General features: G+C 41.7%; 1 protein-coding gene across 1 annotated transcript; it reads left to right on the forward strand.

Moving 5' to 3' along the window:
• Positions 1–15,445: 15,445 nt before the first annotated feature.
• acte1 (actin, epsilon 1) lies at positions 15,446–21,755 on the forward strand. The gene is made up of 8 exons (XM_046312828.1): positions 15,446–15,602; positions 16,461–16,612; positions 18,061–18,300; positions 19,668–19,752; positions 19,927–20,088; positions 20,437–20,628; positions 21,040–21,221; positions 21,428–21,755. The coding sequence occupies exons 2-8, from the start codon at positions 16,484–16,486 to the stop codon at positions 21,569–21,571; spliced, it is 1,134 nt and encodes a 377-aa protein (XP_046168784.1). The 5' UTR covers positions 15,446–15,602; positions 16,461–16,483; the 3' UTR covers positions 21,572–21,755.
• The last annotated feature ends 2,235 nt before the right edge of the window (positions 21,756–23,990 follow it).

Below are 23,990 nucleotides of genomic sequence, written 5' to 3' on the forward strand. Positions count from 1 at the left end.
CCTTCGCCTTGACAGCTTTGCACACTCTTGGCATTCTCTCAACCAGCTTCATGAGGTAGTCACCTGGAATGCATTTCAATTAACAGGTGTGCCTTGTTAAAAGTTCATTTGTGGAATTTCTTTCCTTCTTAATGCATTTGAGGCAATCAGTTGTGTGGTGACAAGGTATGGGTGGTATACAGAAGATAGCCCTATTTGGCACATGCCCATTCATCAGAGGGACACACTTCCTCTTCCAGACCACCACATGCATGTGAGTTTGAGCACACACACCTCACCCCCCTTCTTGGCTTCCATGGCAACCCCCACAGTAACCTTTCCCCAATAGAATCTTCCCCCACGGGAACCACACCTGTTGGCATTCCTACAAACAATTGCAACATTGTTTCAATGATATATAGAACTTTTCTCGCAGCTCTGGTATAAAAAGCTTTTTTGAGGCCTTGCTCACAATTTATTCTGTGGCAGCACAATAACCAAACGATATAATGTACTGCATGTGAGGCTCTTGATCATTTCTTTGATTGTGACACTGGTGAGGAGGAGAGAGGCCAAGAAACTGACAGTTAAGATGCATTAGACGAGGAAGTGTCAGAAGTTGAAGACAACACAGAATATGATCCAGACCAAGAGACAACTGATGTGGAACAATCCAGTGATGTGGAAGAGGGTCCTGCTGAGGTTGTTGTTACATTCCAGTCAAACAATGGGAATTTTTCCTGGTCTTCATCCCCACCTGAGAGGAGAGGTCGGCTGTCGGCTGTCGGCTGAAAATGTTATCAGGATGACCCCAGGGCGAACGAGATACTCCATATCCTGGGTTGATGACATAAAATCCTGCCAATATTTAAACATTTGGTTTCAAAGCAAATGTCCTTGTTAAACTTTGACACAAAGTAGTCTGTGATAAATAGCACAATATGTTTCATCTGAGTATTTGTTATAGTCAAAATAATTCATACATTATTATTTTTATACTCAAAAACGAGTTGTATGAGCTCAGGTCAATGAGTCCTACAGGCCATAAATCGCAAATAGAAGTTCAAAACTTGTAATGTTCACAATAACTTACGTTTTTAAAAAGAACTAACACAACATTAGGTGATAATGTGTGTATTATTATGGATTTATAATCAGCTGTAATGGGGTGGTCATTTTGGACCGGGAACACAGAACTAATAAACATGAAACGAACACAACAGGAGGGTTAAGACAAACCAGAACGTCAATAACTTCATCAAGCACTATGATGAAACTGGCTCTCATGAGGACCGCCACAAATAGGAAGACCCAGAGTTAGCTCTGCTGCAGAGGATAAGTTCATTAGAGTTAACTACACCTCAGATTACAGCTCAAATAAATGCGTCACAAAGTTCAAGAAACAGACACATCTCAACATCAACGGTTCAGAGGAGACTGCGTGAATCAGGCCTTCATGGTCAAACTGCTGCAAAGGAACCACTTCTAAATGACACAAGTAAAAAGAAGAGACTTGCTTGGGCAAAGGAACACGAGTAATGTACATTAGACCAGTAGAAAGCTGTCCTGATGAGTAAAAATTTGAGATTTTTGGTTTCAACCGCCGTGTCTTTGTGAGAGGCGGAGTAGGTGAACGGATGATCTCTGCATGTGTGTGAGCATAGAGGAGGAGGTGTGATGGTGAGGGGTGCTTTTCTGGTGACACTGTCTGTGATTTATTTAGAATTCAAGGAACACTTAACCAGGATGGCTACCACAGCATTCTGCAGCGATAAGTCATCCCGTCTGGTTTGCGCTTAGTGGGACTATCATTTGTGACCCAACACACCTCCAGACTGTGTAAGGGCTATTTGACCAAGAAGGAGAGTGATGGAGTGCTGCATCAGATGACCTGGCCTCCACAATCACCCGACCTCAACCCAATTGAGATGGTTTGGGATGAGTTGGACCGCAGAATGAAGGAAAAGCAGCCAACAAGTGCTCAGTATATGTGGGAACTATTCGAAGAGCATTCCAGGTGAAGCTCGTTGAGAGAATGCCAAGAGTGTGCAAAGTTGTCATCAAGGCAAAGCATGGCTACTTTGATGAATCTCAAATATATTTAGATTTGTGTAACACTTATTTGGCTTCTACATGATTCCATATGTGTTATTTCATAGTTTTGATATCTTCACTATTATTCTACAATGTAGATAGTGGTAAAAAAATAAATAAAGAAAAACCCTTGAATGAGTAGTTTTGTCAAAACTTTTGACTGGTAATGTATACTGTATGTGAGTTGGAGTCTGCATGTGTATGAGCTGTGTGTGTGTGGGGGAAGAAGTCTAAGGTGCAGGACAGCGTACCGGGCAGGTAAATGGCTAGTGATGACTGTTCAACAGGCTGATGGCCTGGTGATAAAAGCTGTTTCCAAGCCTCTTGGTTATGGCTCTGATGCACTTGTACCATGTGCCAGACGGTAGCAGAGTGAACTATCCATAACCCGGGTGGCTGAAGTCCTTAATGATCCTCTTGGCTTTCCTTATTCATTTTTTATTTTTTATTGAACCTTTATTTAACTAGGTACAGAGTGCTGTAAATGTCCTGGAGGGCAGGCAGTTTGCACCCCATGGTGTACTGGTCTGACCGCATCACCCTCTGAAGAGCCATGCGGTTGAGGATGGTACAGTTGCCCTACTAGGCGGTGATGCAGCCCGACAGACTGCTCTCAATGGTGGGTCTTATGCGCCAAATTTCTTCAGCCGCTTGATGTTGAAGAGACACTGTTGTGCCTTTCTGCACCAAGGTCTCGATGTGATTAGACCATTTCAGGTCCTCTGTGACATGCACGCTGAGGAACTTGAAGCTTTTGACCCTCCCCACTGTGGCCTGCAGATGTGGATGGGGGCGTGCTCTCTGATCTGTCTCCTGTAGTCCATGATCAGCTCCTTGTTTTTTTTGCGATTTTCATAAAAGAACTTTATGACAAAAAATATACACAATCGTTTGTCTCTACATTATCTAACATATTCTTCTCAATTGTATATTTTTTGTTTGACTCGCTATGACGTTATAATTACTTACATTTGCTTCCCCCTTAATGTTTTGTCAACCATCTTTGCTGAAGAAAGTCACCAGGGACGGGTGGCTCGCGTCAAATTCGTCATTGGAACCCCTCGATATGATTGGTCATATAAAATCCTTGGGACCCAAATGCAGAATGAGTGCTCTAAATCCCCCTTGTGTTGGTCTGTGTCAATGAAGCCGTGACGCTGGGGTGTAAGCTCACAACTTTTAATAAAGGAGGAACCACTGTATATGATTTAGGTGACTAGAAAATGGAAAGGAATAGAATGAGGGGCCCGGCAGACTGTTTAGTTGATCAGGTGCAAAATAGGTGGTATTTATTTACAGTGCAGGTGATATAGAAGACTGGATCCACACAAGTGGCGAGGAAGGCCAAATCCATCATGTCTGACTGTGCTGACTCCCCACCAGGGCACTCCAAACCTGTTCCTGGAGAATAGAGTGAAGATGAGGAAGTTGGCTAGTCTGTCCTAATGACAAGGGGATGATCATGATGATGTTGATGTTGCCGGTGATGATGACATGTTTTTTTGATGATGGCGATGATGACGTGATTTTTTTGGTCAGCATATTCTTGATGACAATGTTGATGGGATGATTTTAGAATGTGCAAAGAGCATGTACTTTGTAGGCCTACTATTGTTTTTTTGTGCTGCTGTAAATGCTAATGTTGATTATTAGTATTGTTTACATCTATATTGATGGCTGTCAGCCCATGACTGATGAACTGGGTGATTTGTATTCAGTATCATTGTGTTGTTGTCATTGTCTATCATTGTGATCCATGTGGATTTGATATGTTTTCATGTCTCACCTGCTGCAAAACCAATTGCCGTTTGGGACAAAAAAAGTTGAAAGTTGAAACGTAAATACTGAAGTCAGAACTAACTTTGAAGACAACTGGGAATTCTGAAGAAAAAAAACAAGCGACAACTGGGAAAATACTGTTACGGTAAATGAGTGAAGAGGTGTAGAGTCAGGCGCAGAGAGCAAAAGATGTGGGAAAAACAACACGCTTTAATGTCCCGGAAACATAACATGTACAAAAGTGGAAACACAAATGAACAGAAATATAAACGGACAGCGTGAAACCCAAATGCCAACAAAAATACACTCAAACAACAAAACAGACGAACAAGCCCGCACGAAACAGAAGCGGGCTGAACAGACTATATATAACCCTATCCTAACAACCAAACTAGAAACAGGTGCTACCAATTAGACAAAACTAAATGAACACAGAACAACGGATCGGCGATAGCTAGTAGACCGGCGACGACGACTGCCGAGCGCCACCCGAACAAGAAGGGGAGTCACCTTCGGTAATATTCGTGACAAATACGTTCTGAACGGTCATCCAACTCAGAATTCCAAGTCGGGAACTCAGGCCTCTTTCTAGAGCTCCAGCTAAAGGCCACTGACATCATGACTCAATCTTGTTTTTTTCAGAGTTCCCAATTTTCTTGAAAGCCCATCATGCCTCACCCTAATAATTTGGTCCCTTTCCCCCTCCTAACTTACCCTAATGTTCTGACTTGGTGCTGCACACCCATAGCCTGTTTTAGAGAAATGTAATTATTCAATATTGTAAGAGATTTCATTGTCTGCTTATATGCCCCATTTATTTATCCAATGGTTCTGACTTGGTGTACTGGGAGAGTACTATAAGAACGGCCCATGTTCTGAATTCTGTCACTGTACATTTCAAAAGTCAAATGGTTATATTGACTACGTCCATGTTAATGCGCTCATTAATGCCTTCATTGGAATTACGGATTGCCTCTTAACTGCTCATCGTTCACTTATGCCATAGTTTGTACATCTCAATTGTAAGTAGTTGTTTTTTAAAAGGCAGTAAATGAGGCTGAATTAAATGCTTCGCTGCAAGACAAGGTTCCGCTGATGGCCAGGTGTAGCGGTGGTAATGATTCACTCCATGGTGCTGAAATGAAAGCTCTGCTGTAGGGACAGCTTTATGTAGGCCCTAACAGTTTGAGGGCACCGTTTGTCACCGTTACAGTGCAATTAATGTATTGATTACTGTTGTGTTGTGTAGTGACATTGGTGTCATTTTTTTTTTACCCTACTGAGATTTACATGCTAAAATCTCTACTGGTAACTTCACAGCAATTTCTAGCTGCCCAAAATGTAGCTAGCTAGCAGGCTCAGTTAAATGTAAATCCCCCTAGATACAACCATGTCTCATAGTCAAGTCATGTTATTTGTAAATTAAATAGGAATAAAATAATGTGAATTGAATGTAGTTTCCCATCTTCCCATTTCTAGTTTCTGGCGCAGCACAGAATCGCCCTTATCCAGGTGGTGTGACAAAGGCATTTCATAACAGCCCTGCTAACTTTCTTTGTTGCTACTTTTAAGGTTGGAACCAACATGCAGTACCTCCATCAGGAAGAGAGGAAGGAGCCATTCGTCCGCCAGCTCAGGGACAAGCTGCACTATTCACAGCCCCGTGTCATGTTCAATGTAATTGCATTTCTGGACTTTTTGAAACTTCATGTATTTGTATTGATTTAAAAATGTACAAATAAAAGGATATGTTTGATTTAAACATGTCTTGAATGCTTATTTGTTTTAGCAGTTAGTGATAATTCCCTAAGTGTTAAAATAAAGAACAAATCTATAAATGCTACATGCAACAATTTCAAAGATTTTACTGGGTAAGAGTTCATATATAAGGAAATCAGTCAATTTAAATAAATTCATTAGGCCCTAATCTATGGATTTCACATGACTGGGCAGGGGTGCAGCCATGGGTGGGTCATGGAGGGCATAGGCCCACCCACTTGGCAAGCCAAGCACAGAACCACCCCCCCACAGAATATCCCGCAGGTGAAGAAGCCGGATGTGGAGGTCCTGAGCTAGCAAGGTGACACGTGGTCTGCGGTTGTGAGGCCGGTTGGACATACAGTACTGCCAAATTCTCTAAAATGACGTTGGAGGCAGCTTATAGTAGACAAATTAACATTAAATTCTCTGGCAACAGCTCTGGTGGACATTCCTGCAGTCAGCATGGCAATTGCTCTTAAATTGAGACATCTGTCGCATTGTGTTGCGTGACAAAACTGTACATTTTAAAGTGGCTTTTTATTGTCCCCAGCACAAGGTGCACCTGTGTAATGATAATGCTGTTTCATCAGCTTCTTGATATTCCACAGCTATCAAGTGGATGGATTATCTTGGCAAAAGGAGAAATGCTCACTAACAGGGATGTTACAACCTTTTTTGTGCACATAGAACATTTCCGGTATTTTTGTTTTCAGCTCATGAAACATGGGACCAACACTTTACATGTTCCATTCATATTTTTGTGAAGTGTACATTTCTGTTTACATCATTAAGCGTTTATGTACGTGTTATGAATGACAAAAGGTGTCTGACTTTATAGTAAGTACAGCGTCATGTGAAATAAGGCATTCATGTATATGTTATAAATGACCATAGGAGTCTGGCTTTAAATTAAGTACAGCGTCATGCTATCTAGAGACTTTATGGATGTGTTATGAATGACCAAAGGTGTCTCATTTCAAACTAAGCATTACAGGACACTACATAAAGTGTCAATAAATAGGTCTTTAATGTTCTGCTTATTTATGAAGTTTATTTCATGACTCACAGACTACTGTAGGGTGTGAGAGGTATTTAAGTGGTTTAATGGACCTGCAAAGCTTGCGATTGTGTGTGTGTGTCAGAGCCAAGATGATTTAGAGTAGTCCAACCTGAGACTACTGCACCAGGTATTCCTCTTCTGTTTCTATGCTGGAGACCAGGGCTCGATTACAACCGGTTACAATGGTGCCAACATTTTGTGGCTGTGATCTTTTAGCGAGGGAGTCGGTGAATGTGTCAAAGACCTGACTGGGCCCAGCACCGCGTGAAAAGTTTGTTTTTGTTATGTGTGTGTTTGTGTACTGAGGAACATGTAACTTGGTTCCAGAAGACAGACACTTTGAATTTCTTTAGGTTGGGGGCTTCCATCAAGGTACGTCTTTCTTGGTGTAACGTTGTCCCAGGGATTTTGCATACAGAGCACATATAAGCCTGAGATATCAACCATTCAAAGTTGGCCTTAGTGGGAGTGAACATTGTGGTGGTTAATTTCTTTACTATCAAATGAGGAGAGACAAACTTATCACATAAGTCAGAGTTATACTAAAACTAAATCTTTATCACAGTCAAAAAGTCACAATTATTGCTAAGCCCTGCCCATTCCCACAATTTATCTTCTTAAAATGTGATTTTAAACCTAACCCAAACTAATGAAGGACCAGTTGATGCATTGGTTGGTCCACCAGACCTTCCACACATTTAGGTGGTATTGTCTGCAAACAAGATTATGTGTAATGTGACTAACATGACATCCCTTTAGAGAATATGCCATCCTTCAGCACATCACCCTTTATAAAGCACATGTTTATATCTTACTCGACATCATGGGTTATGTCACATTTGAAATGGGTAATTATGTCACGAAGTTATGGCACATTTTATTAACCATTTATAAAGCATGACATATGGTTGGTTATACTGTATAAGCTTGGTAACACATTTATGTAGTGCTTATGAAGGCTTTATGAAGAGTTTCTAAGCTGAACATAATTGAAAGTTGGACCCAAATGGGTCATTACCTTGTTTGAAATTGAATAGGTCAAGGTTGACCTCACCTGACTTTCCTACTGTACTAACCTAAGAAGTAAACCTCATGGCATGTATGTATGTGAAGGGATTATACGAGACAGACAAACCACTTTGTAATGTGAAAACAACTCAAACTTATCCAAGTGTTTAATGTGACGTAAGGGTATGCGTGTGTTTAATTAGTAGTAGGCAAGCTCACTCATTAGAGAGTTCTTTATCCATGCCACATTCTCATGATTTCTGTGGATTAAATGTGACATACCTGGCTTCTAAAAGCAGCCACATTTGCATGCAAATTATGTTGACTGACTTATTACGAATTCAAACTTCTGCATCATTAATTACAGCAGTGTGCCCGTGGGCCCTGGATTTCAAATTAAGTTTGTTTATTCTGACAGTCATTTCATCTTAACCATGGACTGTTTTCAGATTTTTATGCTAGTTCATCATACTTCCATTTTCTAAATGCATGTTGCATTGATGATGAGTGCATGAGGGGACATACAAAAGTTGGGTAATGGAATCTCCCCCATGGTTCTGTGAAGTGTACCTATCATTCTATAAGCTCCCAGAGAGACCTGAGTACCTATACTCTGATTACCTATTCTATTACCGATACCTATTCTTAGCCCCCCCAAGCTGAAGAGAAGCTACCCCCCCCCCACAATAAGTAAGACCGACTAATAATGATCGGCTGGTTACCCCTCTATCACACAACACTAATTGATAGCTTTAGGCAGGGAGAGGAAGGCCATCATTTCCACCCCTAAATGAATAATACTTCTCAGGATTCCTACTGTAGATATTATGTGATTTATGGACATGATATTCCTTCGGCAATGTTATGAATGAGAGTTAGGTCCCTTTGATCTAATTTAGCTTAATGAGCTTGCAGTGAGTTAACGGCTTTCGTGATAATCATCTTATTGGATTACTGGACCTGCCTGGTCTTTACTGTAACATCGGTGTCTTTGAGTGGTGGCCCTGGGACCCATGGCATACTCATGCTTTTCCAGTATGCTCACTAGGAGGTAAATACATATACAGTACAATGTGGAAATACGTAAAGTATAACAGATTAAGACATGTATTTGAGAATGGTCATGTGCACCCTTGCACCTTTTGGATGTTACACAGCATGCTAATGCAATGTTGCATTGCATGGGAATCCCCTCGAAGTATCCTACAATATACAGCTTCGCAGAGATGTCAACACAGACGATACCATGTAAGGAAGGGCCCACTCACCCACCAAACAATCCGTACACAATCAATTTGTTCTTCTTATCTTTGTAAGGTCACCAGTCTAAAGGTGAAAGTTCAGCCAATAAGATGAAACCTATAGGTTTGTCACGCCCTGACCGTAGAGAGCCTTTTAATGTCTCTATTTGGTTTGGTCAGGGTGTGATTTGGGGTGGGCATTCTAGGTTTCGTTTTCTATGATTTTGTGGTTCTATGTTTTGACCGGGTATGGTTCTCAAACAGGGACACCTGTCTATCGTTATCTCTGATTGGGAACCATACTTAGGTAGCCCTTTTCACTCCTTTCTGTGTGGGAAGTTGACTTTGTTTATGGCATATAGCTGTTAGTGTCATGGTTTGTTTTGTAGTGTTTATTGTTTTGTTCGGCGCCTTTTATAATAAAAAGAATATGAATGCTCACCAGGATTCACCTTGGTCCTCTTCATTCAACGGCCGTGACAAGGTTTCTCTCACTGTCTCCCATAAAGTTACGTAATGGAGGTTATATTTAAACAACAAGGGGTATGTCAGTGTGCACTGCATGTTGACCAATGATGTATTTGTACGTCTGGTCTTGACTGGTTTTAAACCACGCTGTATTGTGAGTCTCTCTGGTTGTCTTTACACTAAATCAGCATTTCTGAGTAACTGATTCATGATGATTGACAAGTTTTCTGTGGCATTGTGTCCATACGTTTGGTCCATACCACTATGTATCAGATCCAAAAGCCCATCCCAATTCCAAACACCATTGCAGTCTAGAAGAAAAAAAACTCCCAACATTTTCCAAGGGAAACCATTCACCATTGTGCTTTGACCAAGTACAGGTAACTTCCAAAATAAAGGAAACACTTGAGAACTTTGGATACAAAGTATATTAGAAGCAGGTGTAGTTGCAGAGTTAATTATGCAATTAATATCCCATCATGCTTAGGGTGTATAAAAATGCCCAGTTGCCCATTATTTTGGCTACCATGGCTAGAAGAAGAGATCTTAGTGACTTTGAAAGAGGTGTTTAAAGGGTGTGTGTGTGTGTCTCAGTCACAAGATCTCAACCCAATTGAACACTTATGGGAGATATTGTAGCGGCGCCTGAGACAGCATTTTCCACCACCATCAACAAAACACCAAATGAGGAAAATTCTCATGGAACAATGGTATGCATCCCTCCAATAGAGTTCCAGAAACTTGTTGGATCTATGCCAAAGAGCATTGAAGCTGTTCTAGTGGCTCGTGGTGGCCCGAGGCCCTATTAACACACTATGTTGGTGTTTCCTTTATTTTGGAAGTTACCTGTAGATTTGAATTCATTTTCAAATTCCAATAACGAAGGCAGTCAACACAGGCTACTCTAATGCTCAGTGCTCGTACCACTAAGCTGTTCCTATCCTAGGAAACCATTTGAGGAAATAATGGCAGTGCTATTTCTAGTGGGAGGGAATGCTGACTATGAGGGGCTGGCGGTGGTACAAGTTGGACTTTGGTCACATGATCTCATGGCAATAGGACTCTACAAGAGGAATCCTCATTAAACAATAGGCTACTGTGCGCGTTTGTGTGTATTTTGTCTACCAAAGAGACGCTAGTAGTTACTGTTTTAGAGAACCAGCTGAATACTGTAGTAAAGATCCAGCAAAATGAAGGACCAGGTCCTGTGTTCAGGGAAAAGTCAGGGCCCAGATATAACTCCTACAGGAGGGGACAGGAGAGCAAAATGTGACCAGGTGTCACCCTCTAATGTAAGAGGTCAAGGCTTTGTGTGCTTAAGTAGCAACGCGCATGCCCCGTCCACCTGAGGAGCTTTCTTTTTTCCCCAGCCATCTATTTCCTGTGTCTTGAGGGGTGCAAATTCCACTTGTCACTCAAATCTCGCTGGATTGATTGGTTTCATTTGACTCCTGCGACACTTCCGTACTCGTGCTTTTTGTGCCTGTCATTTTTTTCTTCTTCTGCTAGCGTTACGCCCGCGGAAATGTTTGTAATGGCCTGTCAAACATACCCCGGTAATGGCTGGAAAAAGCTATCATTTGATACAGTTGTAATGTTTACAAATTAGACGAGCTGAAATTTCTAAAGGAACTTCCAAAAAGGAACACTCTGATTATAGCGGTCTTATGTCGCAAACAATGTATAGATAGGTGTAATCTAGAGCCAAGCGTGTTGATTTTTAAGCTGAGGGTACCCTGCTGTCGACTTATGCAACAGAACGTGACAACAGTAATTATTGAGGCAATCAAGACAGTGCAGGTCGTTTTTGTGGTTGCAGCCCTGCCACCCCTTTACGTTAATGTTTCCATATATGCAAATATTGTATTTTTGTGTATTTATGCAAATTAGGAACATATAGTTTTCTTTATTATAACACGAAATATCAAATAAACCAGAAGCTCATACACAGGGGGTCCAAAAAGGCAACCGTACAGGCAGGGAAAAGGCTAGTAACGTCATCCGGGAGATCAGGCAAGAGGTTGATAACAGGAAATCCGATAGGCTAAAGTAGAGTCAGAGAATAGGCAAAAGGCATCGTTTTGTGAGGCAGGCCAAAACTATCATACACTGGAGGATTACATTACAGGAAACACAGCACTCCGAATATTTTTATTAATTTCACCTTTATTTAACCAGGAAAGCTAGTTGAGAACAAGTTCTCATTTAACCCTGCGACCTGGCCAAGATAAAGCAAAGCAGTGCGACACAAACAACACAGAGTTACACATGGAATAAACAAGCGTACAGTCAATAACACAATAGAAAAAAATATATATTTACAGTGTGTGCAAATGGTGTGAGGAGGTATGGCAATAAATAGGCCATAGTAGCAAATTAATTACAATTTAGTAAATTAACACTGGAGTGATAGATGAGCAGATGGTGATGTGCAAGGAGAAATACTGGTGTTCAAAAGAACATAAAATTAAATTACATTTACATTACATTTACATTTAAGTCATTTAGCAGACGCTCTTATCCAGAGCGACTTACAAATTGGTGCATTCACCTTATGACATCCAGTGGAACAGCCACTTTACAATAGTGCATCTAAATATTTTAAGGGGGGAGAGGGGGTGAGAAGGATTACTTTATCCTATCCTAGGTATTCCTTAAAGAGGTGGGGTTTCAGGTGTCTCCGGAAGGTGGTGATTGACTCCGCTGTCCTGGCGTCGTGAGGGAGTTTGTTCCACCATTGGGGAGCCAGAGCAGCGAACAGTTTTGACTGGGCTGAGTGGGAACTGTACTTCCTCAGTGGTAGGGAGGCGAGCAGGCCAGAGGTGGATGAACGCAGTGCCCTTATTTGGGTGTAGGGCCTGATCAGAGCCTGGAGGTACTGAGGTGCCGTTCCCCTCACAGCTCCGTAGGCAAGCACCATGGTCTTGTAGCGGATGCGAGCTTCAACTGGAAGCCAGTGGAGAGAGCGGAGGAGCGGGGTGACGTGAGAGAACTTGGGAAGGTTGAACACTAGACGGGCTGCGGCGTTCTGGATGAGTTGTAGGGGTTTAATGGCACAGGCAGGGAGCCCAGCCAACAGCGAGTTGCAGTAATCCAGACGGGAGATGACAAGTGCCTGGATTAGGACCTGCCCCGCTTCCTGTATGAGGCAGGGTCGTACTCTGCGGATGTTGTAGAGCATGAACCTACAGGAACGGGCCACCGCCTTGATGTTAGTTAAGAACAAAATGGGGATGAGGTAGGTAGATTGGGTGGGCTATTTACAGATGGGCTGTGTACAGCTGCAGCGATCGGTTAGCTGCTCAGATAGCTAATGTTTAAAGTTAGTGCGGGAAATATAAGTCTCCAGAAGTGTCACAATACATCACAACGATGGGGTGCAAAGAACTGAACTAAATAGTGCGTGATAATGACATACGGGTGTGTGAACAGGTGATCATAATTCAGGTGATTGGGATCTGGAGAGTGAGCTGCGTTCAGCAGATCTACGTGTTTGAGATTGTGAGTTGGAAGCAGACGTTACAGTGCTATAATGATTTCAATACCTGATGGATTTTTTTAAATCAAAAGGTGTGGAGTATCTTCCTCCATTGTCTAACTGTTGCATTTATTTGAATTGTTTTTCAAACCTTTTAACAATGTTGATGACCATTGCTAGAGTAAGTAAGTCATGAAAGGTGTTCCATACCATGCCTGGTCAACCTGACTGAAGTAAAACAATGGTGATCGCAGCGGTCAGTCTGTTTTACGAGGCTAACAACCTCGGGGTCAAAATCGAATGGTCTAATCTAATGTTAGAACTTGGGCTGCTGGTGTCAGTGGTGTGTCCAGGGGGTGACACCCCCTGAAATCTGATTGGCCACCCCAGTGGCCACCACAGATATTCTGAGATCTGATAGGTCGTCTCTGAATATATTGATAATTTTGACAACAAGACTCAATCTTACCGGAGAAAACATCCGAGCGAGGAAACGGCTCCCTTCTATCTTAGTATGTGTAGCCCATGTATCTGATGCTGTCTGGACAAACAGAGTAGGACATGTCATATTATTTTTGGCAAGACAGCATCAGACACGTGGGCTATAGATACTTAGAGGAGCGCTGTTTGCCTCGCTCGGATGCTTTCTCTGGTGAAATTGATTCAGCCGGTTGCAAATTGCAGTAACATTTATTATGAATAATTTTCTATGTTTATTTTTTCACTGTTAGGCATCAATGAATAGACACCACTTTGTAGACTGAATGTCATTACACTTTTGGTGTTTGTAGTAGATGTCCCTTTCCATTCAAATGGCAGGTGCACAGTGCACCGTTCAGATGCTGGACTTATTTTGGAGTAGACAAACTTGCTTTTTGAACTGATTTGTTTGACAATCAGATGAAAACATCATGACCAGTGGTGTTCACCATACATTAAAAAGTAATACATTTTTACAATTAAATTCCATGACTTTAGGCGTAAATGTCCCGTAAATGTTGAGGGATAAGTTGTACTCTGGATGTCACTTTCAAGTGAATTTACTGCTGTATGCTAATACCCTTACATAAAATCCTGACCTTGAATGCAAACACTAACAAGACTTTTGGAATGGATTTATTTGAACACGGAAATGTACCTCAGCTAAGCATTTAATGCGTTGAATCATCCAGTTCATTTGTGCCAGCTGTACAGTAAAAACAGGCCAGTAGTGTAAAGTAAACTACAGCAAGGAAGTATCTGAGGCTATAAGATAGCCAAGGAGAGTTAAAAGAAGGGTATTAGCCCAATGCTCCATAAGCTCACAAAACAACCACCTCTCTTCCGCCACATCTGGCTGCCCAAAACACTGATGCAAGTAAACCTAATGTGTAACTAACTACCTTGGCTGGATCACATTCTAAAATAACATGACCTTACTATCCTAACTGCAATCTAATTTTATGAACCTTCTATGCTAGCTAACAATCTTACCTTATGCCAACTGATTAGTGTATGTGTGTGGCTCAATGTGCTTGACTTATACTTATCCTTCAATACCCTTTTTCTACTTAAACCTGTTCCTTAAACTTCCTACTATTACTTCATCTGAATAGTATTTTCCCACGTTCTCCATGTCTCTGTGGATTGGAGCACTGTGCTGTGTCTGGCAATAGAGAATCTAATCTGAATATTGTCTTCTCGTCAGTAACTGAATGGCCACTGGGGAGCACCTGGGGGGATGTTTCTATAAACTAATCCTTTTAATAGAAGTGTTGTGGACTCCCCTCCTATCCACACCATTCAAACAATCACTTGCTTTTTTGGTCGTCCCCTTCTGAACCACTTCCTCAGGTATGTGGTTATCAATGGGACTGGGAAACCAGGTTACACTGTGGTCAGTGAGGCCAGTCTGCTGTGTTCTACCACTGTGCAAAGACCTACTAAATTGACAGGCCATGAGGACAATCCTTTTACTGTATGAACATCAGGGTTGGAATCAATTCCATTTCAATTTAGTCAACTTTGGAAGTAAACTGAAATTCCCTCATCGACTTGACTGAATTGAATAAACTTAATTTAAATGGAATTATCCCAACCCTGAGGGACATTCTCTGGTTATTGAACACTGACCAGACGAGAGATTGACTTTTTGGTTTGGTGAAGACTGTCCTAAATTTCTATTGGTGAAAACAGTCTTGTGTATGACTATTGTCCACTCCCATTCAGGGTGAGGCTCTGATACTTCCTTTGAAGGCCTGCTAGTGGTCCACGGAGGCTTTGGTTGTCATTTTTCATGGCATGCCCTGATTGGCTGGCTGTAACGCTGTGTCTGAACGTCAGTCAGATAGACAAGGGGCCATGTCTCCATTATGACTGATGCACCGGACTTTATTTATAGTGACCTCCAACATGCCTTTCTCTGCGAACGCATCATCAACCTGTCTTCCAGTCCTCCAACAATAGACCACGGTGCCACCTCCCAGCTATAAATTAGCCAAATGAGACTCTTGAGCGTGCGTGTGTGCGTGCATGTGTGTGACAACCGTAGTGGGACAGGGCAACTCTACCTTTCAGTTCCGCATTGGTTTGTAAGGGTGACATGTCTCCTAAAAAGGCCCGAGGTCTTGAAGGTATGTGATGGCGTGGGTCCTGTGTACTCCTATTTAAATTCAGAGAGCAGGTGAGCCAGGCGCACTCTCCTCTCTCTGCCTCAAGGGACTGTAACACACCGCCTCCTGTCCAGCTCTCCAGGGTAAGTCATTCTCCTGCACACATGCAATTCTCATGAACCTGTTTCGATGGGATTCTCATATTATCATAATCATTTATCATTCAGTAATACATTCACATTTTAGTAATTTAGACGACGCTCTTCTTTTATCCAGAGCGACATCCAATTAGTGCATTATCACTGCATTTCCTGTACATTACCATGTATATGTAAGATACAGTACATTCAACTGTAACATACAGTATGTAACAGACCTGAGTTGGCAAGAGAAAAGAGCAATGAGTGAAGCAACATTTCTTACCGATAAATGTTTCAAGAGTGACGACTGAAGCAACATTTCTCACAGATAAATGTGTAAAAAAAAGAGCGATGTATGAACCCACATTTCTACCCGATAAACGTCTAAGACTAAATAGAAAATTCATTTTTATGTTGCTTTGAGTTCATGATTACACATAATAAAAAGTTGATACAAAATGCAATACAGATCCATGCTTTAAGATTCTTAAAACTGCTATTGTGCTTTAAAGTCTGGGATTGGGACCACTACAGGAATACGTTTAAGCACTTAGAGCAATCAAAATGTAGCACTGTCCTCTGTTGTGTGCATTACAATTATAAACAGTAAGTCAGTCAATAAATGTGTTTGTCAAACAAAAAGTGAGTTATGGAGCTAGCATGGCATATATGAACAAACAACAAGAAGAGACTAGACAGACAGACAGTGCTACAGAATAAGCTCCCAGTGTGAATGGCAGCAACTGTTAATGCAGTAACACTTCATTTTGCTATGGCCATATGCCATGTGTGAAACACATTGCTCTCTGACATACTTGACTTACTGGTGACAACTGGTGTATTGTGTGTGTGTGTGTGTAGGCCCACAGTAACCGGACTCAACCATGTGTGACGAGGAAGAGACAACAGCCTTGGTATGCGACAACGGCTCAGGACTGGTGAAGGCTGGCTTCGCCGGTGACGATGCCCCCAGGGCAGTGTTCCCCTCCATTGTGGGGCGCCCCCGTCATCAGGTGAGACATCATCTCACTCCCTCCCCCATTTTACCTCTTCATGTCATTCACAGGGTCATTCCTGAAGTTGAGCTGCTACACTATTGTTAGTTGGTCATTGCTCCTACAGCAGGGATCATCAACAACTCGACTCAGCCGCGGGCTGATTATTTCTGGAGAGTAGTCAGGGGGGCCGGAACATGCAAATTGATCGCAAGAAGCCCAAACAGATATAATGTTTGACTAAAACATAATCACGTTTATATACAATCACGTTTCTCTCTATTATTGGTGGGAATACTTGGGAACGGATTTCTTGAATTATACTGAACAAAAATATAAAAACAACATGCAACAAGTTCAATGATTTTAATGAGTTACAGTTCATATAAGGAAATCAGTCAAATTAAAATAAATTCATTAGGCCCCAATCTATGGATCTCCCAGGGCGGGCGCACCTGGGAGAGCATAGGCCCACCCATTCAGGAGCTAGTTCCACCCAATCAAAATGACTTTTTCTCTACTAAAGGGCATTATTATAGACAGAACTACTCCTCAGTTTCATCTGCTGTCTGGGTGGCTGGTCTCAGACAATCCAGCAGGTGAAGAAGCCAAATATGGAAGTCCTGGGCCAGCATGGTTACATGTTGTCTGCGGTTGTGAGGCCGGTTGGACATACTGTCAAATTCTCTAAATGACATTCCTGCAGTCAGCATGCCAATTGCACACTCTTCAAAACTTGAGACATCTTTGACATTGTGTGGTGTGACAGAACTGCACATTTTTATTGACCCCAGCTCAAGGTGCACCTGTGTAATGATCATGCTGTTTAATCAGCTTCTTGATATGCCACACCTGTCAGGTGGATGGATTATCTTGGCAAAGGAGAAATGCTCACTAACATGAACGCAAACCAATTTGTGCACAAAATTGGAAAGAAATAAGCTTTTTGTACATTTTGTACATTTTTTGTACCTTTTGTTTCAGCTTATGAAAAATACTTTATATGTTGCGTTGATTTTTGATCAGGAATAAAATCACTTGGAGCTGATTTCCTGGTGTTTTTACATTATCTTATGTCCAACAATAAAAATTCCACACGGGTTCAAGATCTGTTTATGCTCTTACCAACTACATTGCTATCAATGTCAAGCCAAACACGGCATGACAATGAGTGACAAGTAGTTTAAATGATAGCACAAACAGACTGGAAATCAGACTAGAGTTTGAGCCAGTTTCATGGGAAAAGATGAAGTCTAGTCCCGGAATAAAAGGCACTTTCAATGGAGATTCTCCATTGAGCATGTTTTTTCTTTAGCTAAGTAGGCTTAATCTGGGTCCGGGAAAACAGACCCTAAATGTGTGTCATTTGTAGCTCTATTTCACAAATCAATACGGTATGTGGCTGTTGTTCATGTCTGTACCTTCTGTTCATGTGAATAACACATGCCTGTCTGTCTCTTCCCCAGGGGGTGATGGTGGGTATGGGTCAGAAAGACTCCTATGTTGGAGACGAGGCCCAGAGCAAGAGAGGTATCCTGACCCTCAAGTACCCCATTGAGCACGGCATCATAACTAACTGGGACGACATGGAGAAGATCTGGCATCATACCTTCTACAATGAGCTTCGTGTGGCACCTGAGGAGCACCCTGTCCTGCTCACTGAGGCCCCACTCAACCCCAAGGCCAACAGAGAGAAGATGACCCAGGTGGGCGCTAATACCTTAAACCCAAACACTTGGCCATCAGTCTTATGATATAGTTTAATGAAAAATATCCCACTGGGCAATAACTGGTTGACTCAACATTGTTTCCACGTCATTTCAACTAAAAAAATATATATGATGACGTTGAATCAATGTGGAAAACTGATTGGATTTGCAAAAGGTAATCAACGTAAGGGCATTTTGTATTTGTCTTACCCAACTTTTATCCTAAATCCAATTACAAGGTAAAATGTTTTGTTGAATTCACCTTAGTTGACAATTATACAACAGGTGGGTCTAATCCTGAATGCTGATTGATTAAAACCAGATTCCAGCCGGTGTCTAGTTGCCACCAGCTAAATCTATGATGTTAAAATGCCAATTTACTCTGTTCCATCTGACTGCGCAATCCACTGTCTCATCAGCCCAGCCAGGCAAATTATAAACTTCATCTTCATTATAAAAAGCATCTAGATTTTGTTTTCAACAGCGGAGATTTGTATAAACCTTGCTGTCTGTCTCCCCGACATTTGCAACATTTGTTTCAATATTCAAATTCGATCACCTGCTGTCCCATAGTAATGTAATAAGTCGGGACGAGACATACAGGCAGGCAGCGTTTTTCAGCCAGTCGAAATAATGAATCAGCTGCCATAATTTTTATGGATATATATATATATATATATATATATACACAACAACAAAAATGTCAATTGAAAAAAGGTACAACGTAACGCAGTCTTTACAGATTAAGTTTGAAGTGATTGTGTTACTGTAGCTGTGTTGTTGTCTAGGTCCTCTGAACAACAGTGTCCTGACGAGTGTGCACATGTTCTATGCCAGGAAAAATTGCACCTCATTAGCTCATTGTTATGGATGTTTCTAAGTAAATGTCACCAGAAAACAGCTTAAACAAATGCAGCTACTTTGCTGTTATTCTGGCAGCACTTTTTGATGTGACTAAGTTAGCTGTTGTTGGCTAGCTAGCAAGCAAGGGATAAGAGCATTGCCAGGCAGTATAGCAAGGAAACACTTAGAACAAACATCTGGGTCGTATTCATAGATACCGAAGAAAAAGATCGAACGCGTCTTTAGAAACACTAGACTTTGTGTCGGTACTACGTCTTGTGGAAGGATGAAAGGCTATGAAGAAATTCCATTTATTGAAAATATGTCAATTACTATTTGAATACGTTGGCAACCCGTTGAATAAAAGTGATAATGCCCTCAAAGCCGGTGTTTGGCACGGTGTATGTCCTCCAAACACCGGTTTCTCTGGCATTATCAATTAACTAGACAATGAACTGACTGACATCTGTGCCTTGTGGGACATTTCTCAGTGACTCATGGTGACTCCTTCATTACTGCAGATCATGTTTGAGACCTTCAACGTGCCAGCTATGTATGTGGCCATCCAGGCTGTGCTGTCCCTGTACGCCTCTGGCCGTACCACAGGTGAGCATGCGCCTCCTAACACTGATCCACCCGAAAATGGATGACAGTAAAAAGTTACATACAGTACAGCGAGTGCATCACACGTTAGTATATGTAGCACCATTGGGAATCAAACCGACAACCCTGGCATTGACCACCGTGATGCTCGTTGTTGTGTCTGTGTGACCTGTGCAGGTATTGTGCTGGACGCTGGCGATGGTGTGACCCACAACGTGCCCGTATATGAGGGTTATGCCTTGCCCCATGCCATCATGAGACTGGACTTGGCTGGCAGAGACCTGACTGACTACCTGATGAAGATCCTCACTGAGAGAGGCTACTCTTTCGTCACCACCGGTAATGATAGAATATCAATGTAGAACTATATACATTTGAATTTAAGTATTTGACTTATTTTTCATTACATTTGAATATTCATGTAGCCTTTCACCTAGTTAACATGTAGCGTTAATGACACCTGTTTAGTTCAACTGAACCTTGCCACTGTTGGTTGCTCATAAACTTACAGTGCCTTCTATTGGCAAAATAGAGTAACTGCAGCCATTTATTGTACTGTTAGCTGAGGAGTCTGTTCAAAGTTGTCAATATTGACATACACCGTAGGTTTGATTTCCCTAAATGTAACAGTTGTTACCTTGTTTGTCTATTGTGGTGGGTAACAGACTATTTTATCCATCCCAACAGCTGAGAGAGAGATTGTGCGTGACATCAAGGAGAAGCTGTGCTACGTGGCTCTGGACTTTGAGAATGAGATGGCCACCGCTGCCTCCTCCTCCTCTCTGGAGAAGTCCTATGAGTTGCCCGACGGTCAGGTCATTACCATCGGTAACGAGAGGTTCCGTTGCCCAGAAACCCTCTTCCAGCCCTCCTTCATTGGTCAGTATCCAAATCCTTGCACCTACACAATGTTCTATAACCTGGACTTAGATCAGTCTTGTGTTGTCTCACCAACTCCTGCCATTGTAAAGACAACACAAACAGATCTGGGACCAGGCTAGATCTACTGTGCTGTAGCACAAATAATGTAGAAAAGATTATGCAGGATAGCAGGAAGAAAAGTAGTCCATATTATGTAACCAAATGTATTATTCATTAAGGATATACCCTATGTATCGTCTTTTACATGATGCTTATGAACTAAGTATAAGCTTGGGATTCTCCTCTCTTTTCCCATGGGGCCTCACTACACATGACAAGACTCAGAATCCAACGTTCCTATTTCTCTATTGTCTTGCATGGAGTTCAACAGAATGTGGGTGTCAAGACTGTTATTTGTTATCCCCATAGGCATGGAGTCCGCTGGTATCCATGAGACCACATACAATGGCATCATGAAGTGCGACATTGACATCCGTAAGGACCTGTACGCCAACAATGTCTTGTCCGGCGGTACCACCATGTACCCAGGTATCGGTGACCGCATGCAGAAGGAAATCACAGCCCTGGCCCCCAGCACAATGAAGATCAAGGTATGGAGAATTCTCTGTAATAATGGACAATCGACCTAACCACACCACCATCACAATTACTGAGAGAAAGTATGCATAAGTGAAGTACCTCAAAGTACTTTGTGGTCTTAAAGTACCTTTGGTGCAGCAAGGCTGGTTAGGATAGACACGACTTTGTATAGACAACATTTGACTCTGCCCTAACCACTGACTGTCGCTCCCTGTAGATGATTGCCCCCCCTGAGCGTAAATACTCAGTCTGGATCGGCGGCTCCATCCTGGCCTCCCTGTCCACCTTCCAGGCCATGTGGATCAGCAAAGACGAGTATGAGGAGGCCGGACCATCAATCGTCCACAGGAAGTGCTTCTAAATTCTCTCTCCAACTGTCAACTGTCCCCTAAATATTTGCTCTCTGTCTATTCTCATGTGTCTCTAATCCCCACAAATAACCCATTGTAATTGTTTACTATTTGTGCAACGTTCCCAAAGACAATCTGTATTATGAGCCATCAGACGATCAGGATATTGCTAAATAAATCAATTCTGACTTTTGACTTCCCTGTGCAGTTGCCTATGTGACCTCATAACAGAACATACAGGAATTATCACAGGACTATTTTGCATTAAAAAAAAATATTGTTTACATTTCCCACAATTACATGTGTGGTGACAAATTGTGACTAGATATAACAGAGCACTGAGCATAACAGAATTTTCATTCCACTGATAAGATATTCTGGGGTACGCTTTACACATATCCTGTTGAAAGTCCTGTCAAAAAAACAAACAAAAAATGCTCTGTCAAACTTATTATCTGAGTGGACTCCATACATTTATGTTACGACAACACATAAAATGGAGTGGTTTGGTTTGACGTAGATTCGGTGTACCACTGAAATGTAATGTGACAAGACACCCACTGGATGGCGGTGAATTCATGCAACACAATCCGTTCAGTAAGCTCTTTGGTGTCCTATGTGGATCGTTTGCATACTATATGATGACAAACACCTGCAAAGGGGTTCCAGGCAACAGATATAGCAACAAACAGAGAAGATTTGTTCACCGGGACTATACAGTAGGTTAGATTTGGAGCCCAACAAATGTAGCAGCAGTGTGGACATGCATGCACTGTGGTCTATCCTCGCAACATGAGAAGAAAACAGGCCAGCACAATCTAGGACAGAGTCTGTATGTACCATAAATGTTTTTTTTTTACGACATCCTGGAGCTACATGTTATTTCCTGCCAATTAAATGGAACACAATTAGGGATTGTCATTCGATATTTTTTGACTGTTTGAGTACTCTCATTATTTTTATTAGAGTACTTGAGTACTATAAAATAAACGTTTTACCAAGGCCAGCCCTGGGGATAAAAAATATGTGCACATTTATCTACAGGACCAGTCAAAAGATACACCTACTCATTCAAGGGTTTTTCTTTATTTTCACTATTTTCTACATTGTAGAATAATAGTTAAGACAAACTATGAAATAACACATATGGAATCACATAGTAACCAAAAAAGTGTTTAAAAAAATCAAAATATATTTTAGATTTGAGATTCTTCACAAAGTAGCCACCCGTTGCCTTGATGACAGCTTTGCACACTCTTGGCATTCTCTCAACCAGCTTCATGAGGTAGTCACCTGGAATGCATTTCAATTAACAGGTGTGCCTTGTTAAAAGTCCATTTGTGGAATTTCTTTCCTTTTTAATGCGTTTGAGCCAATCAGTTGTGTTGTGACAAGGTAGGGTTGGTATACAGAAGATAGCTCTATTTGGTAAAATACCAAGTCCATATTATGGCAAGAACAGCTCAAATAATGTGATGTGCATCTCTCGTCTGGAACAGTTACTCTCAAAGAGTGGTCATTTTTAAACAGGGCTCAATTTGGTGAGTTGAAAGACAATTTTTTCAGGGTTACAAACCAAACATCTCTTCTTTTCGATATACAGACGTTCTATTTAGTTTATTCTGCCTGTTCTTTGGGATTTTCAAAATGGATGAACAATTCCACATTGAACACTGCATGGTGATGGCCACGACATCTGTTTGATGAGTAGGCCTATGCTTCATGATTCTGATGGAAACACGCTCTTTGTCTCTCTCAAACTAATGTTTCTGAAGAAGATTACGAAGTTTCAAAGCAAATTTACTAAATTCCACACATTTTGCATAGGGCAAATATTTGTTTTGCTGTTTTAAAGATAATTTATTGCAATTTCTTGCAACACATTTTTCCATGTCTTAATTGTGTTTACATGAAACTAGGAGTCGACTCCGGACTGTGGTCCGCCAGTTGAGTATGGGGAAGATAACCAATTCTAAATGGCACTAGCAGTTCGCAAAATAGCCTAAGCTGAATAGAGACAGGACGCAATTATTCCCAAAACTGCAGCTCATTGTTGGAACACATATTCTCCTACTTCAATCAACCAGATAAAACTGTCATCATTTGGCAATGAATGTAGCTTGTATATCCCATCAGTTAGATTTTATAGTCATTCCTGTAGGCCTAAAGGGAGCTTGTGTGTGCACTTGGCACATGTGTGGAGGAAGCGTTCGGAACGTAATGGAGTGAATGTGATATGGAGGGGAAAGGGAATTTAGGGAGAAGAACTGTGTGGATTACACAGTGCCACCAATGCGGCCCGCTACCAAGGACTGTGGGCTCTCCTTCTCCGTGGACGACGTGAGTCAGGCATTTAAGCGTGTTAACCCTCGCAAGGCTGCCGGCCCAGATGGCATCCCTAGCCGCGACCTCAGAACATGCGCAGCCCAG

The sequence above is a fragment of the Oncorhynchus gorbuscha genome, linkage group LG02, assembly GCF_021184085.1.
Source record: "Oncorhynchus gorbuscha isolate QuinsamMale2020 ecotype Even-year linkage group LG02, OgorEven_v1.0, whole genome shotgun sequence".
Taxonomy (NCBI): Eukaryota; Metazoa; Chordata; class Actinopteri; order Salmoniformes; family Salmonidae; genus Oncorhynchus; species Oncorhynchus gorbuscha.